General features: G+C 42.6%; 1 protein-coding gene across 1 annotated transcript in view; it reads left to right on the forward strand.

Annotated features, from left to right (window-relative positions):
- Nucleotides 1-750: 750 nt before the first annotated feature.
- Nucleotides 751-19,447, forward strand: part of LOC308301880 (NACHT, LRR and PYD domains-containing protein 3-like) — a gene marked incomplete at both ends in the record, with an annotated part of 75,382 nt that continues 56,685 nt past the window's right edge. The window contains 3 exons of the mRNA XM_080746030.1: nt 751-883; nt 1,115-1,234; nt 11,262-11,390. Coding sequence (XP_080602156.1) covers nt 751-883; nt 1,115-1,234; nt 11,262-11,390 — 382 coding nt within the window. The remainder of the gene's footprint in view (nt 884-1,114; nt 1,235-11,261; nt 11,391-19,447) is intronic.

The following is a 19,447-nucleotide window of genomic DNA, read 5'->3' on the forward strand; positions in this document are numbered from 1 at the left end:
ATATGGAAGCCACCAATGGTTATGGTATCTGAGAACTGTGTTGTTGTCAGGTGGTTTGCTTCGACTATGTCAGTGCGCACATAGGTGGCACGTCCATGTTTGGCATGTGGACTGTAGCACAGGAGGTCAAAGCCATTGATGGTGTAGCGGCCAGCTTCCTCTGTGCCAATGTGAGTCTCTTGGAGGCAGATAACATCAATCGAGTGTTGGAAGGCGAGGACTTCGATAAGGCTTCGCTTGGCTGCAGAAAGGCCTTCAACGTTTAGTTGTAGTATGCGAAGGGCAGGTCCTACCGCAAGGTGCTCTTGGGGCTGTTTGCTTTCGGCTTTAGGACTGTGACTAGGATTCTTTGACTTGGCTCTCAGGCGTCGTCTCTTAGAATTTAGTCTGCTGGAAGGATCATTAGTTTCCCCGGGCGGGCCCGGGTACTGACGGAGGACGCGACGTGAACGCTGATCCATTGTCCTCCATTGTCCTTCAACAGCTTGGTTGAATGCTTGATTCTGATTGGTCAATCGCTGAAACCAGCTGTGTGTTATTTCTTGATAAGGACCGATCAGCTCTATAACTGAGGATGTCTGATGAAAGGCTCAGAGCACCTGCTGCACTGCATGAATGTAATGCTATGTTGGTTCTATAGATGTTCATAAGTCAACATGTTGGTTCTATAGATGTTCATAACTCAACATGTTGGTTCTATAGATGTTCATAAATCACTGTTGTTGCTTCTAGATGGAAATGTGATCCTAGATGGTCCTGTACATCCTGTGCCAGAGGGAAGTGATGTCACACTGCGCTGCCTGTCCAAAGACCAGACCACTGGTAAACCATCCTCCAACCTCCCAGGTCCAGCTGACTTCTATAGAAACGGCTCCCTCTTCAGGTCTGAGTCTACAGGACAGATGACCATCCTCCATGTCTCCAAGTCTGATGAAGGATTCTACAAGTGTTCCATCCCTGGCCTTGGACATTCTCCAGAGATCTGGATGGACGTGACAAGTGAGTCTTGAAACTTTGACAGATCATTTGATAATATTATAATTATCACCAAGATAGACCAGTGTCTGGAAACTGAAAGCCATTGTTCTCTTTACATATCCATCTTCCACCTCAGAGTCAGAAGAACCTCTCATCACTTGGAAGCAAGTGATCATTAAGCTGCTGGTGTTCACTCCTTACTTTGTGTCAACTCTGCTCTACTTCTCTATCCTGAACGACAGAGCTAGAGCTAGAGGTGAGTTCTATAAAACCTTCTACTGAGAGACAGAGCTAGAGGTGAGTTCTATAAAACCTTCTCTATCCTGAACGACAGAGCTAGAGCTAGAGGTGAGTTCTATAAAACCTTCTCTATCCTGAACGACAGAGCTAGAGCTAGAGGTGAGTTCTATTAAACCCTCTCTATCCTGAACGACAGAGCTAGAGGTGAGTTCTATAAAACCTTCTCTATCCTGAGAGACAGAGCTAGAGCTAGAGGTGAGTTATATAAACACATCTTAACCTGTGTCCATCAAACAATCCCACTGTGGTTCTAACACCCTATACGCCCAGTGCTAAACGGCCCTAAGTGCAGTGCAAGTATCGTTGTTGTTTACAACCAAGTGAACCAACACAGTTGTAATTGCTCATTCATTTGTTTTAATTTTTGCACTGTCAGATTCGGCTGATTTCCAGGCTATGCACCAATAACATGCACTGCTTAACATAGCTGGTGTATGTGGGGGCACTGTACTTTTTCTTTTTTTTACAATCCTGTGCAAACACACTTCGTAAATCAAATTCTGATTGTGACATTTACACATACAAATAATAAACTGTTATAGGGTCTTAATAACTTCACTTGTTGGCAGAGCAGTTGTAGCTACTTATGAAGAGATTATTCTGTATAATTGATAATATTAACCTCTCTGTCTGTCTGTCTGTCTGTCTGTCTGTCTGTCTGTCTGTCTGTCTGTCTGTCTATCTGTCTGTGTGTCTCTCTCTCTCTCTCTCTCTCTCTCTCTCTCTCTCTCTCTCTCTCAGCTGCAGCAGCCAATGCCAGGAGGAGGAGAGGCAACAATGCTGTCATCATGGAGGTAGCTGTGTAGCCAATCAGAAGAGCACAGCATTATTCATTTCTGCACTGCAATTCAGCAAAGCTCCTCCCTTAGACCTGCCCTGTACCTGCCTCTGATTGGCTATGCATTTGCGTCTCCATCCGGAGTCAAAGGGGGTAAATTTACTAAAATCATTTTTTTTTCTTAGGAATGTGACATATAAAATATAGCATCGTGATCAAATCAGTTAAAATAATTCAAAATCAGTTAAAATAATCATGTAGGAACTGATTTTATGATTTTAAACTATAATGTGGTTTTAATGACTTGATGCATTATCTGTTTAAAATGACCAAAATATATTTACTCACTTTGTTTTTCTAAAATATATAATACCCATAGAGGTTATTTTATTTTTTGTTTTTCTACTTAAAATCATTTTGAGAACTTTTGTAAACTTGGATTGTTACTGAAGACACTAGAGTATCCACAATGTAAAAACAAAAATCCTTTGAGAAAAATGTAATTATTTAAATAAATTAAAATTTAAATAAATTAAAAAATAATTATAAACCCTTTATTTTAGCGAGATTAAAAACTATACACAAATGAATAAAACCCTTACTGGTGTTGTAAATTATGCTTCTGCAACTGGCAATGTTTCTCTGTATTTCTCTTACAAATAAACTATAAATGCAAACGCAAACTAACAATGGACAATGATCTTTGTCAACTAGACTGAACAGTACGTACAGTGCAGAAGGACATCTAGCCAGATTTACAAAATACACACACACACACACGCACACGCACACGCACACGTACACGTACAGGAAGCATCGCCTCCTCCATATATTGCGACTGCCAATTATCACAGACACTGAACAGAATTTTCAAGTGAAAAGGATCGACCTTTTCTTTGAGATGGCCGGCTACCAGATGTTGTTGTTGTTGTTGATGTTGGTGAGGACAGTAGGGAAGGCATAGGCAAAATTCTGTTCAGTGCCTCTCGATGACAGACTTCTATGCTAGTCTGCAGAGCATAGAAGTCTGTCATCGAGAGACTATATCCTCATCAACTGCATCATGTTTGAATATTGTACAGTGTGATCTGCATCAGGAAGCCAAGCTAGCTTTCCTTGAAGTTTTAAACCTGTCCAGTGTTGTTGTTGTTTTTGCTGCTGTAACATTACAAGGTACCTCTGTGCATTGACTGGTGATAAATGATGTTCTATAATAACATTAGCCCTTACAGAGATCAAACAGGTTATTATTAACAGGTAATAGTGTTCTTAGAAACTGCTACAGGTTGTACCCAGTGCAGAGATACTCCACTTCTCACACAGAGGTCACTGAGGTCAGGCCAATCTGACAACACCCCAGACCCAGTACAGGGGTGTGTGTGTGTGTGTGTGTGTGTGTGTGTGTGTGTGTGTGTGTGTGTGTGTGTGTGTGTGTGTGTGTGTGTGTGTGTGTGTGTGTGTGTGTGTGTGTGTGTGTGTGTGTGTGTGTGTGTGTGTGTGTGTGTGTGTGTGTGTGTGTGTGTGTGTGTGTGTGCGCCAAAGCACATGATGACTGACAAGACAAATGCACTTTACTGTCGACTCATGAGACATGCGTCACCAATATTGGTGGGTTGTCGTGTAGGTCTACAGAAGGTATGATGAGGCCAAATGAGATTTATGTTTCACAATATCACTTAAAGTTGAATTAGAGTTGTTTAAAAAGACATGAACAGTGTCCTTTATATCACATAATAGTTTACAATATATTAATTTAAATGGAGGAGAAAAGAACGGTTAGTTTTTCTCGTGTTTTTCTAAGTAATGTGAGCAGCTTCTAGAAACTATATCTGACCACAATGTCAGGGTACATATCGAGCCACAAAGTCTCTTTGCTTTGTCTCTTCTAAGAGTACAAAGGTTTTTTTTTTAAAACCACACGGCTCAAACAAAGGAAGCCCAGGCCTTGCTCACATCCTTCACGTGTTCAGAGAGCACATATAGTAGCCCCATATAGAACCTCACCCGTCGCTGCATACTGTTGTGCTCCGAGCAGCGGAGGGTGAGGTCATATGGGGCTAAGCACATAGAACACTTTCCAACCACAAATGCAGCAGTATTGACATTTATAGAGAGTCACTACTATGAGTGACTGGTAGCTGCACGCTTACAGGGCTAGTGTGAGGCAAAACAAATGTAATGTCAACTCAGTCCCTGCCGGTCAACTGCCTGATCAACAATTTAACCGTTCAACTTTTTATATAAAAAGTAATTTTTTAGATATCTTTTGCGGGAAAAAACTCCCCTGGACTATAAGGAAAATGCTGATTTTGCTGGCAGGAGCTGGATTATTTATGTATTTTCTCTGGCAGTGAATGAGAGAGAATTCAGACGATAAAATATAGCACATGGACACATTAGTTCATTTAAATTAGCACAGCACATATGTGCTAATGCACAGCACATGTGCTAATTTAAATGATTGACATTTAAAGTGATTCACAGCTCTATAAATGTGTGTTTAAGAGGAACTTGTGTCTCGTTCAGACAGTGCTTCAACCAACCCCTCTTCCCCTGATTCTCCATACTGTATGTCTATCCTCTGGTTGGGTCTGGAGTCTGCCTTCTGCTGGTCCTGGGTCTGTTTCTGTACTACAAGGTTCTATGTGCATTGTGCAACTCTCCCATGCTTTTACTTCCTTGTTACGCAACACTGCAGCCGCCTCAGCAACACAAGCATGGTTTATACTGGGATATTTTGTGTTTGTGAGCTGACCACGGTGTGCGTGCGAATCGTGCATGATCGTGCACGATGGACACGCACACAATCGCGGTGTGTGTTGCTCACCTGCTAGAACCATTTTATATGTTCTCTAGTAGTTTTTATTTCATCAACAGGCATTCTAAGCTTCAATAATATTGGGCACCAAAACCAACTGGGCACTAGGGACACGTGGGCACCTGGAGAGGTGGGCACCTGGACAACTGGGCTGTAGGGACATGTGGGCACCTGGACAACTGGGCACTAAGGACATATGGGCACCTGGACAACTGGGCACTAAGGACATATGGGCACCTGGACAACTGGGCACTAAGGACACATGGGCACCTGGACAACTGTGCACTAGGGACATGTGGGCGCATAATATTTATTTTCCAAAATAGTACTGTGGTCAAAATTACATTATAACAGAGTCCAAAGTACAACTTAAGTGTGTATTTACCAAAGTACTATATTTTATACTATATACTATATTTAGAAGTACTGTTAACGCTTCCAGTGCCAGCCCCTAGATGGCACCGTTAGAATGCCAGACTTTCTCCCATAGGCGACTGCATTAGCATCCGGGGGCTCACGTTGCAGTGACGCGCGTGCTCGCGTTCGTGCACGTCATGGAAAGGTCCCGGATGAAAAGGGCTACAGAATAGCCATTAGCATTTTGTCATTTTAAAGATCATTTTTAGGCGATTTCGCCGTAAATAAACCTCGGTGCGCATCCCTAAAAACACAATCCAGAGATATGGCCCTTCAAAGATGTGGTTTTTCATTGGATTCGGCGGCGATTCGCGGCAACGTTTCTCAATAACGGCCGGCCGGGGGCGATTGGATATCAGCCACTGGATTGAAAATTTAGGCCAGGCTTCAGAAGGCCTCGGATCATTTTATTAATTTCATTAAAAAACGCCGAACATGTTCACTGGCACACTGGACTACGTTCCGGAAGCGGTGCTGAACATTCGGTGAACATTGGGGGGCTCAAAAATGTATTTTAAACCATTTTTAATGGAATATATCGTCGGACCATGTAAAATGGCTAGCTGGCTAGCGTAGGACGAGCCAGGACCACCCACGGCTCTACAAGCAGCTCAGGGTAAGTAAAATAATTAAAAAGAAGTTGTATTGGACTGAAATAAAGCCGAACATGTTCGGGATAGGCACTGTATATATGTGTTAAAAGGATCCCTGGCTAATAAGCTGTTGGGCCCAGAGGCAATATGCATTATAATTGCATTATAATTGCCTAATGCCTTCATACATTATAATTGCCTAACTAACATTTTAGCCTAAATAAAATAAACACCTTAAATATTTTATTTCACTCCATAGGGACACACATGGACAAATTACCACAGACATCCTGAAATATGTCTAGATGTTTTGAATTTACTGCCATCTAATAATTTTTTCTTGCTTCCAGGGCAACATAAGCAAAAAGTGGTTCATCTTACCCAAATTGTCCATGCTCATTGGGCAGGCTTGTCAATGCTCCTGGATTTGCCAGGATGATTTGCAATTACATCTACTATGTTAAATATTACTTTGCTTCTGTCATCAAATCTGTACACCTACATTTGGCATTTTAAGGCTGGAATTGTACCCATGCTAGTAAAGCAAGCCTGATAAAAGTATCAAACATGCACAAAATTCAACAGAACACAGGGAAATATATATCTGTTAAGAAGTTTTGGGGGGAGGACCACCAGACCCCGGTTGGGGAGTTCCGCGCACCCCCTAAAAATAAATCTCCTTGATTCTCCTGGACTGACAGTCCAATGTTGACACGCCTGCTCATTGGCGAGGTGTCCTAGCAAGTTGATTTGGCGAGTTGGATTTTTGGCGAAGTGACCTGCATTCCGTAGTATTGATTGATTGATTGAAGACTTTATTAGAAGTTTGCATAGGAAAAGGTACAGTTTCATGACGGTACAGTTCACTGGTACAAGGTCTACTAAAAGGAGATCCATGAAAAGACTAAGCTTATTTCCACAGGAAACCATTTAAGTATCTCATATAACATTGAATGACAGACGAATAGAACACAGTATTATGCAGTAGATAAAATGAAAGAACAAAAAAAAGAAAACAGTAAGTGTAAACAAACAGAAGGTATATACAAAGAAGGGGCAGGGGATGGTAGGGCTGGGCTAGGTTTGTTTTTTTACCAGTTGCGAACGGCTGCTGCCTGTAAGTGGTTTTTCAGGGCAATTTTAAAGGATGCTAGTGATCCACACTCCTTTATGGCCTTCAGTAAGGCTTTCCACATTTTGGTGGTATGGCAGAAGAACGAGTTTGACCCTTTTTTTTATTGATTGAAGAATTTATTAGAAGTTTGCAATAGAAATAAAGTACAGTTTCATGACAGTACAAATCACTGGTACAAGGTCAACTAAAAGGAGATCCTAGAAAGCCGAGGCTTATTTCCACAGGAACCACACTTTAAGTATCTCATATAACATTGAAAGACAGACGGATAGAACATAGTACTTTATCTAGGATAATATCAGTTTCAGAAAAAAGAACGGGGGGGGGGGGGGCTTAGTCTATTTACAAGTCACGGGTAGCAGCTGTCTGAAGGTGACTTTTCATACCAATTTTGAAGGAGGCTAGGGATTTGCTCTCCTTTAAGGCTTGTGGAAGGGCGTTCCACATGTTGATGGTATAGCAGGAGTTGTTTATTGTTAAATCTACGTTGATGATGATTAGTGGAGCTGCCTCTGGTGTTGTGATCGTGAACATCCTTGACCTTTAAGAAGTAGTTTGTCAGGTACATGGGTATCTTGGAGGTGTAGTGTATCTTGTACACCAGGCCCATTGCAAGATGCTGTACTCTGTCAGCTACTTTGAGCCACCCCACGCTTTAGTGGTGATGATCGGTAAGGTGGGTCTGAGGAGGGAGACCAAGCACAACCCTAATTAGTTTGTTTTGGGCTGTTTGGAGCTTTAACTTTAAGGCAGCTGGGGCATCGCGATACCAGACAAGGACTCCGTAATCAATGAGGGGCCCAATAAGAGCACCTCCTAGTGTCTTTCGGGATTTAATATTGATCAGCGGGGCAACCCTTTGCAAGAAACAAATTCGTTGGTTGACTTTATTGATTACCTTGGTAGTCATTTTTTCACTGGATAGGTTAGCCTCCAGGATGCAACCCAGGTAGCAGATGTGTTTTTTTCTTTCTATCACAGTGTCACCTACTTTAATTGTGAAGTTCTCAACTAGGCTAAGTTTCTGACTAGATCCAAAGAGGATACATTCAGTTTTACCTAGGTGAATTGAGAGTCTGTTGTCATTGAGCCAGGTGCAGATCATGTTTAGTTCACAGTTAAGGGCCTTTTCAACCTGCAATATGTCTCTGCCTGAGACTAGGAGAGCCGAGTCATCCGCGAACAGAAACAGATTGCAGTCACAAGCAGATGACATGTCGTTTACGTATATTAAGAACAACAGTGGTCCTAGTATACTCCCTTGAGGTACACCACAGTTTACTGGGAGGGGGGGGGGCAGGGTTCCGTTGACTTCCACCATCTGTTCCCTCCCCACCAAGTAAGAGTGCATCCATCTCACTGCTGTGCTGTCAAGACCAATAGCTTTGAGTTTTTCAATCAGAATAGAATGATCAACGGTGTAAAATGCCTTCTGGAGGTCCAGCATGACCATGCCGCAATATTTGCCATCGTGAATTTCACGTTTGATGTAATCATTCAAATAGATGAGGCATGTATCTGTGGAATGGGACTCTCTGAAGCCAGACTGGAACTCGTAGATCAGTTTATTCTCTTCAAAGATATTTAGCCACCTGTTCATAGACAATTTTTTCCATTACCTTAGAGATGGAACTAAGGATTGAGATTGGCCTGTAGTTGCCAGGGTCAAGTTTACTGCCTTTTTTGTGCAGGGGGGTTACCTTAGCTAATTTGAAGTCCTGGGGGACATAACCCTGCTTGATAGATAGATTAATAATGTGGGTAATGATTGGGGCAATGGTGGCAGCTGAGTATGAGAAATTTGGGGGCGATTTTGTCATGGCCAGCGGCCTTGAATTGAGGTAGGGTGCGCAGTTTTTTAAACACTTCATCAGTTGTCACCGTGGCAAGTTTAAAGTTGTCTTTGCATACCCCAAGGTTCCTGTAGAATTTCAAGATGTGCCTAACACCAAACAGCCCAGATGGAGCGGGAAGTTTATTGACCAGATTTTTGGCCATGGAGGTGAAGTAGATGTTGAGATTTTTGGCTACATCACGACTGGCAGTGAGGAGGGTGATGGGAGTTTGGATGGATATGTTGCTGGTCTGGCGCTGTGAGCAGGATGAGGAGCGTGATATCCTCGCGTGAGGGACAGATCCACGTCGTGTGCGGCGGTCCGCGGCGTGAAGTGTGAAGCGCGAGGGCGCGCTCCAAAGCGCGCTCCAAAGATCAGGGGGGTGATTATAGCCCCCACAGTTAGTACCAGCCATGAACCAGCGACAACAGCCCTGCTAATCGGGCTCAGCCCTATTGGCACGACTGGTTGTGCGTTGGACTGGGGAGTGGGAGTTCCCGGGTTCAATCCCCGCTCCCGCGCATCACTACACTGGCTATGTATCTAAGTTTAGCGCCACAGCCTAGCTGGGTTTTAAATAGCTAGGTCTCATGGTTTGTGGATGTTTTCCTCAACTTTCTCATCCAAGTAGTTTTTTTTTTTGGCAGAAAGGATTAAGGAGGTTGTCCGGTTTCTCAGTTTATTAGCCTCTAAACTGACTATTTGGAGTTTGGCTGCAAGGTGTTTATTGGGGCCTTTTTTTTGTTTTTGATTACATTTGCGTTTCTCAGAGTATTTTCTTTCTCTGTGTTTTATTGATTCACAGATATCCGAATTCCACCATGGCTGTGAGCGGGCTTTAACCCTGACCCTACGCAAAGGAGCCACTTCGTCTAGGGTAGTGTTGAAAACGGATTTAAAGCCCAGCCAGGCTTCATCGACCTGAGTGCTAGCTAGTACTGGGGACCAGTCTGATTTCTCCAGTTTGAGATTAAAGGCTTCGCTAGAGTAGGTTTTGAGGTTTCTAGCTTCAACTGTTTTGTGGCCGTCAGCTTTACTTATGTATTTTACGGGTGCAGTAAATGATATCATGGTCACTTAGACCACCACATTCAATAGTCCCACTCGCGGAGACTTTAGATTTGTCTGTGGTTACAATGAGATCTATGGTGGTTTGAGAGTTATCTGTAACCCTAGTTGGCTTGGTGATGAGCTGAGTGAAACCCTGTTGATTACATAACTTATTGAACTTTTTGAAGAGAGGAGCTTCTTTACAAAGCATGTCTATGTTCCAATCCCCAATAATGTATTTTTCAACATTGTCCACCGGTGCTAGGCTCTCCTCCAGTAACTCACAGAAATCGTTTTTTTTTTTTTTTTTTTTACTCTGAGTTGAAAGTGATCTGTGGCGCTGCCTCTGGTGTTGTAATTATGGACATCCTTAACGTTTATAAAGTATTTTGACAGGTACTTGGGTATTGTACACCAGGCCCATTGCAAGTTGCTGTAGCCTACTCTGTCATCTACTCTGAGCCACCCCACTCTTAACTGGTGAGTAGCGGTGAGGTGAGTCTGATAGGGAAGGTTAAGCAGGACCCTAATTAGTTTATTTTGGGCTGTTTGGAGTTTAGTTTTTAGGGCTTGTGGGGCGTCACGATGCCATACGTGGACTCCGTAGTCAAAGAGGGGCTGGATTATTGCACCAGCTATGGTCTTCAGTGTGTTGAAATTGACCATTGGGGCGATCCTCTGTAGGAAACGAGTTTGTTGGTTGATTTTATTTATTACTTTAGAAGTCATGCATCTTTCCGCTGGAAAGATTAGCTTCAAGGATACATCCTAAGTAAGAGTATGACGTCAGGCCCCGCCAGGCTACTGGTCCTCCCCCAGGAACATTTAAACAATAAACATAGTAGATGTAATTTCCTGGTGATCTTTTGGGAGTTTGATACCAAATACAGGAGAAATTACAATTCATGTGCATGGCAGGAGTCGGAGATGAGGTCAAAATTCTCGAGACTCGTGCTCAGATTCAGGAGCGTTGGAAACCCTGACACACAGGCGTGCACGCTCATTATGATAATGACATTATCATTACATTTACATTGCTGTACTGTACCATCCCAGTAGATGTCGCTGTAGCCCCACAAACCAGGGAGGTATAACTCAGAGGTTCAGGAGGTTTCCATTCCAACCTGACCAGTGTGATCTGAGCCCACCCTCCGTATCCGGCAATTTGTACTTCATTTACACATTCACACCGTTTCCGTATCCGGTTTTAGACGCAGACCGGATCAATAACCTGCAAAATAAGCTCATCCCGGTCTATCGCTCGGTGGATGTAGAAATCCAAGGAAACCCTCTGATGAAATCGAAAGTATTCCAGAAGCAAAGTTTAATGCCATGTTAACTCTCCACGGAGGAGCAGGAAGAGACAAGATGTCGGCTCGCTCTGTCTCTCATCGTTCCTTCCAAGTCACTCTGTGGACTCTGAAGTCATGGATGGTGATTTATCTCTACATGTTTTGGACCGAATGTTACACTGCTTCTGTCACAGGTTGGTAAAGATAATTGTAATACAACACATGTCACAATTGTTGGTTGTTGCTATAGCGCAGTGGTAACCAAACTTTTCAAGCACATGAGCACTTTTTCTTCGAATGTGTAGGCCTAAGCCGAGATCTATCACTAGATTCACTACAATTTGTAATAGTAGCTAATTCATAGGCGCCGAGTCTGTGGGGTATGAAGGGCTGCAGCACCCCGCGAGATCAAGCCAAAATTAACACGTACGGCTTTATTTGAGGAGAAAACACCAGTCCCCCACATTCCTGTGGGGGGGCTGTGGGAGACATTGAAAATAACCGTTTGGGAGGCGAAGCGCTCCCATAGCCTATTTGCATGTATGCATGTTGCCTATAGTTCTTTTGTTTTAACCGGACAGGTACATTCCTGTGGGGGAGCTGGTGTGGGGGCTGTGGGATAGATTTTTTTTCCCTCGAATATTTGACAATTTGGCCAATGTTTCATTTGTAATTTTAGAGGTATTAAATGTTACTTTAGAGGCTAGTGGTTCTCAACCTGTGGGTCGGGACCCCCATTTGGGAGGTCCCCAGATGTGCGACATTGTTTTCTCAACAAACCAACATAAAGTTTACGTGTATATTTCTAAAGTGTCAATTTAAGGCATTTTTAATACCTCTAAAATGATAAATTTGCCAAATTGTCAAATATTTGAAAATTGTGAAAATAAATTGTGAAAATAGCAGATCTACATGCTTAACGCCTCACGTTGGGAACACGATGATCTACGTGTTTGAACCGTGTTATACAAAATGTAATGCCTCAGCTCTTAGTGCTCGTCAGGGTGGGGGGTCCCCAGTTAAAATATGATTATTTTGGGGGTCACAGCCTGAAAAGGTTAAGAACCACTGCTTTAGGCTATACACTTTGGTTTGTTAACTGTTGAGTGAGAAAACAATGTTGCACATTAAAAGGATCCCTAATACGACAAATATGCCTTAATACATTATAATTGTCCTCTAACTACAATGTAAATTTAAAAACACCTTAAATATTGTATTTCTTTCTAGAAATAGCTAATCTTTCACTCAATAGACGGGTTTCTGGTCCACGTTACACTGACAAAAATAGATGCGTGCGCAGGTTCCGTACCAAAATTAGCCAATGAAACCAGCGCTCCCCAAAACAACAGGTTTGGGGATTGGACGGAATTGATTACATGATACAGTCAGCTGTGCATTTAGTCTCAATGTTTGTAAACAAGAAACCTGTCTATAGTGAAAGATTAGCTTTTTAATTTTACATTGTAGTTATAGAGGACAGTTATATGTATTAAGGCATATTTGTCGTTAGGCCTGGGGCCAATTCTGATATCTTCACAAATTGGTACCACCCAAGGTGACCGTACATTTTTTGAAGCGGTGAAAACCGCTTCCAATGAGTGGCTTTGTGTGTCCCACGCCCATATATGGTCATTTCAGTCCAGAATGAACAGGTTTTTTCAAAAACAAAATGTATGTCACCTCATGTCCATATATGGTCACTCCAGTCCAGAATTAACAGGTTTTTTCTGTCCCGTACGTCCAGAATATCAGTCCAGAATGAATTGGCTTTTTCAAAAAGCAAAATGTGTGTCCCATGTCCATATATGGCCATTTCAGTTCAGAATGAACAGGTTTTATCTGTCCCGTACGTCCAGAATATGTGTGTAGTGTCCCTCCCGGGGTGATGAATGGATACTTTGCGGATTGGTCAAGCTTCACATGATAATTCGGCCCTCCATTCTATTCATTCAGAATATATAAAGAATGTAGAATTCAGAATATATAAAGAATGAATAGATCACAGAGTCCATAACTGTATAGATGTATAGATCACAGAGTTCATAACTCTAGAACACACAGAATAAAAGTTCACCGCTTCACTTCGAACCGAGGTTTGATTATTACATTTTTGACTTCCTACATGTCTCTAGTTTACATTTTGGTATGATAACCCTTTCTGAGACCCAGCTTAGTTGATCTCCCATCGACTTTCTATACAGGAGGAAAATACCCAGATTTCTTTTTCTTTTCTGAGTATTTAAGTAGGATGCGAGGGGTCTAACTAGGGGTTTGTCATGATGCTGAATCCATTGCAAGCATTTGTTTTGCACAAAAAACATTCCTTGGGCTACAAATGGCCCCAGAAAACGATGGTTTAGTGATGAAAAGTGATGAGTCATCACTTTTCATCAGTTTCATCAGTTTTGTGGGCGATCGCACCATTGCTGTGGGAGTGGCTGCATGCACATCTTTTGCAGAAGACTCCTGACCCCTTCACAATCTCAATCTGAAAAATATATCACATGATGATCTAAATGTATTAGTATGTCTACAACTTTCACACATATATTTAACCCATTTAGATTTAAGGCCGATTCTAAAAAGGCTTTCTAAGTTTTCTGAAAAACTTCAAATATTTATCAAAAATTACATACTGTACATATTAACAACTAGGGGTGGCTCGGTATCGACATTTTGTTATCACGGTTACCGTCTTCCCATTTACCGCCGGTATTGCGGTAATTACCGCACACCCGTATAGGGATGGCCAAATGGTGATTTTTTTCTTAACCGATAACCGTCAGGTCTTATCAGTTAATTAACCGTTAAGGAAATGTGTTAAAAAATGCGGTATTTTAGCGATTTAAAAAAGGAAAATAGGCCTACACACGTTTCCCCCATAATAAAGTGCTATATTTACACATTAAAAACAATAAAACTGGGAGAAACAAGAATACAAATGTTTTCTAAAAGAAATGTGTTTTTGCAAAGAAACGGTGGGATTGAAATGAGTGATCAGTCTTATGTGATGCGCTCGCCAGGCACGTGCGCACATACAGCAAAAGGGGCTTGAGCCCTTAACTTTTATCCGTCTGAAAAGGCCCTTTTAGAAATGTCAGCCCATGACTCTCTAAAATTCTGTGCACTCCCTGGCAGTCGCCTAACAAAACAGCAGCAGCGAGACGGCGGAGACGCTCGCATGTAGCCGCATGTAGAGCATTAACTTCCAATTGTATGACTTTTGGAATGGTTGAATCGGCTAAACGTGATGTCCATTTCATTCATTTTCTTCTCTCTCGCCCGTGTTTTGTGTATGCTGATGCAGTGATCATTGAATTTGCGACTCTGAGCTTTGTTATTTTCGCATAGCCAAATATGTAACCAAGACGACTTTAGCGTTCCTCACGTCATCAACATGTAACATTAGAAAGTTGTGTTTTAAGCTCTTCTTAAACGGGATTCAATGTGACGACGGGGGTCTGTTTTGTAAAATCCAATCGACGAGGGAGCATTTGTTTCCTGATGAACAAGTCAGCGTGTACAGCAGCGTTGCGGACTCGCAGTTGCATGAATGCATGGATGTTACACAGACATTGGTGTCCAGAAATGTGTGACCACAGCGCGTATAGTTGCATGGTTGGTGACTTGATGTTGCGTAGATATTGGTGTACGGGGCTTTTGGTGTGACACATGGGTTGATTTCCCTTTTCTTTTCTTTTTTTATTGGTCAAAATGAACCGTTAGTGCTTACCGGTAACCAATTTCTTATCGGTTTAACGGTAACGGTTAACCGTTGGCCATCCCTACCCCCGTATCTATTAATTAAGGTTCGGCAATAAGCCAAAATATTGCAATCGTCTTCCCAAAAGTCGCCTCTCCACAGCCTGACTGCCCGAGTTATACTTCCCCGTACAGCACAGCGGGTCTGGCTTTGAAAGGAACAGATCTACAAGCTCACAACACGTCGCATCCGAGACGCGTTCTGAGCTTTTAGATCTGCACTGTCGGGTTACCATAGTAACGGTAGCTACTTGGGCTTTTAATATTGAATGCCCTTTTCAAGATGGCCGCCAAGTACCAGGATGCCACGTTCCTAAATTTCTAGTGCACGGATCAATTTTTAGTGCACGGATCGTGCACGCCCATGCACCATATATGCACCATATGTGTAGTACTTTTTAACAGCTTTCAAACAAAAAAATCCGCTTGGAAATCCGTTCAGGCATTCATGAGATACAAGCCTTCAAAGTCAGACAAAACAGCCATTTTTGACATTTTGAAAGATGTGTTTGTTATGGGGCTAAACATGCAATTTCGCAATTGCGATCATGCCTAATACATTTGAGGCATTTTTAGAATTTTTTTTATAAAAAACATTTTTGAATTTTTTTTTTTTTCAAAATGGCTTCCAACTCGGGAAACTCGGGCTGTGGCAGCCTGGGAGTACTGTAATAACTCGTGAAACTCGTGCCTTGGCAGTCAATGAGTGACACTGCTGTGTGTGAACAAACCAGAAGAGAGACGGAGACGGGTAGTCAGATCGTGTACAGTGATTAAAGGGATAAGAAACCCCGCCTCTTTATTTGTTTTATCAACTTGAGAATATGAAAAGATTTCTAAAATGTAGGCGTGGTTATCTGCCGTTGTGGGGGGAGGCTGCGGAGTAATGCGTGTTCTATCAGAGAGAGACAGAGCGAAGCTGTCAGCAGTGGACAGTACACTGTTGCTGTTTCCATTTCGGAAACATTTTTTAAAACCAGCCATTGGAGGTGTAAAAAGTATAAAGATTCAGCAACTCTATGTTCTATAACCAAATAAAATGTGCAAGTATTTTACAAACAAGCTCTCTGAGCTTTTATCCATGGACTAACTTTCTCCAGCTCTGGACTGGTTACCTCGGAACCGAAGAAGAATGGACGCTAGGCTAGCGCTGATAGCTATTTTCTGTATGTGTGTAGTGTAGCCTGTGTGTGTGTGTGTGTGTGTGTGTGTCGTGACAGTGCGCGCGCACACACACACACGAAACATAGCAGATCTACAAGCTCACAAGGCGTCGCTTTCGAGACGCGTTGTGAGCTTGTAGATTGGCTATGTAGCCGAGCGAAATCAGCTAATAGCCGTAGCAGCAGTAGCTTCTCATGTAAACACGTTGGTTTACGTTGGTGCGTGTGTGTGCGTGTGACACGTGTTTGTGTGTGGTGACAGTGCGCGCACGCACACACACATACACACACACTACGCAGTCACAAAATAGCCGAAACCAACGTGTTTACATGAGAAGCTGCTGCTGCTACGGCTATTAGCTGATTTAGCTCGGCTGCATAGCCGATCTACAAGCTCACAACGCGTCTTGAAAGCGACGCGTTGTGAGCTTGTAGATCTGCTATTTTTCGTGTGTGGACGTTGTGTGTGTGTGTGTGCGCGCTGTCACGACACACACACACACACACACACACACAGGCTACACTACACACATACAGAAAATAGCTATCAGCGCTAGCCTAGCGTCCATGCACGAAAAATAGCCGCACCGCTTTCGCGACGCGTTGTGAGCTTGTAGATCGGCTATTTTTTACTTTTACGAGTACATTTTGAATCCTGGACGTTTACTTGTAACAGAGGGTTTCTACATCGCAGTATTAATATACTTCCAACATGTAACAAGTGTTACTTTCCACCACTGAGTCTAACATCAACAGCCCTGCCCCACGGTCGAGACAGCAGCTGCAGTCCCTGCTCTGCTCTCTGGATGTAAGCAGCCTACAGTGAAACCACGCCCCCCATTGATACAAATCTATATAAAACAAACATAATTAATTAGATAAGCCACGTCACACTGTACTAATGGTACACAGTGAGCAAATATTTAATGAGTGGCGCGAAATATTTCTTTTCTACCCTGACAATGGGAGAACACAGAAAAAGCTACAGAGACAGCAGAAAGCTCTGAATCCACAAGCATATGGACAAAATGAACCATATCATTGCCCCCCATCACAAGTGACTCATTGATATAATATATATTTATAGAAAAAGTGATTTTGTGTTTCATGGACCTTTAACTCACGTCTGAAATCGCAGCGATTGAGTGCTGATATATAAAGGTTTTAGTGACAAGACTTGACAGAAAAGGTTATAAAATCAGCGACGGGGCACAACGGGCGAGTCGGCGCGACGCGCTGGGAAAAGTAAAATATAGTTTCATTTTCGGTTTTAGTCCACGCGGTCCGCGCTCTGCCTGTAATCCGTATGAATAAAAAAGAAAATGCCACAAGGTACTACTGCCACAACACAAGGTATGTATTAACATACTTGTGTTGTGTGGATTACAGTCAGAGAAAGTTTACGCTTCTCCGTGCTCCCTACTACGAGGCTGCTGCTGTGTGTAGACTGTGTCTCCGAGTCGAGTGACGTATGTGGCTTCCAAACCTGTGGTACGCGGCCCAGAGCAGAGCGGCATGGAGCGCATGCAGTCCTCGCTTCTCCCCCGTTTTAAAACTCGCTTGTTTTCAATAAAAAAATAGACTATTTTTTTCTTTCTTTTTTGACCGCGGTAAGGACCCTGACACCGCGGTAGGCCTCGGTATACCGCGGTACGGCGGTACGGCGGTTACCGTCCCCAACCCTATTAACAACAACCCAAAAATGCTTCCCGGCCTGAAGGGTTGCACTGAGATGAGTGAAGGGTGAAACCCAGGGTTATAATTTCAATAAATAAAGATAAAAAACAACTTCTTATGAACGATGTTGGTGTAAGTAAGTGATTTGAAGGAAAAATATATATATTGTTGAAATGAATAGTTTCAGAAATGCTGTGGAATGGTCATTTCTCCTCTGTGTCAGGATGGAACAACCTGTCTTTGTGCTTCTCCTCCCTGGTTTAGAGCCCTGTTAGGTGGGGAGAGCCAAGATCCCTCTCACCAGGAGACCCAGAGAGCACTAATTTTAGTGTTTTAGCCATTTCAATAATTAAAGGGGAGCTCCGGTCGTTTTCAAGGGCTTTTGTAATCCCATAATATGATATTCGAACTTGGAAAACAAAAAAGAATTTTATTTTGGATGTACATTTACATTTTTTTGGAAACGCGAAGCTATGACCTCACTTCCTACAGCACCTCCTACAGCACCCATAATCCTTTGCGCAAGCAGCGCTTGGAGAGAGACGAGAGCCAAAGCTAAGCTAACAGCGTAACCATGATAACATCCTCGCTGCGTTCATGCTGTTTTAGTTTGTTTGTGCTGTTGCTGTTGGTTGGAAGTCACGTAGTAAGAAGATGGGATGTTATGACCGCAGTGATGCTGAGCAGTTGTAGAAGTTTTGAAACGTGTGCAACTGTGTCGGTGAAACAACATGGCATTGTTGTTTTACCGTGGTGTGATGATTGAATGAAGCCGAGCGACGGAGCGAGCCCCGGGTGCTGCTGCACAGAGATGTAATGGCAGGATTGATGGACACAATGCAAAGCTAAGAAAACAAAGACCACAATAAAGGAGAACGCGGTTCCATCTGTATTCCCCCAAATACGGTGAATGGACAACTGCTGAACTGTGCCTTGTAAAAAGAAGCAGAACATAGGTATGTACTGTATGTTTGGAATTAAAATGCCACTCTACGAAACATAATGTATAATGTACAAGCAAAGGTTGCAACTTGATTCATGTTTGTAACACTTATTGTGTTGTCATCTCTTGTCTTTAGAATCATCCATCTAATGGGTGGAGAGGCTTCATATCAAGGTGTATTCTTTCAAGAGGTAGGACTACCTTTAGGCTATTGTTATTGCTAGCGATGCTACTCTTTAGCCAGTAACAGCAGTGCGGTTCCAACATTAATGTAAATGTGCGGGGCACCCACAAGTGGTGAGATAATAGTCAACAGAGGGGACTGTATTATAATGTATATGAATCGACAAACAACCCCTCCCCCAGTGGCTGCACAGTAATTATGATGTAAAGTGAGCTATAATAAATGATTATGATGATGATGATGATAATACCCTCTGATTCCTAGTGTAGGCAACCAAACGTTGGGTACTTACAACTGTGAAGTGTGTGAATCACTAGAATATATTTTATTCAGACAAACTCATAAACAAACTGAATCCACATAACTCCACTAAAACACATAGCAGTACTGTAACACTCCCCTTCCCTCATTGACCATACATGAAGCTAGATCGCATTGCTTTTTGTTTTTTTTACTGATTAGGTGCGTGGTCTAAATGTTATTGTTTTTCTAGATTGATATTCCTATGCATTTGTTATA

The sequence above is a fragment of the Nannobrachium achirus genome, assembly GCF_963921795.1.
Source record: "Nannobrachium achirus genome assembly, chromosome: 17".
In the NCBI taxonomy this organism is placed as follows: Eukaryota; Metazoa; Chordata; class Actinopteri; order Myctophiformes; family Myctophidae; genus Nannobrachium; species Nannobrachium achirus.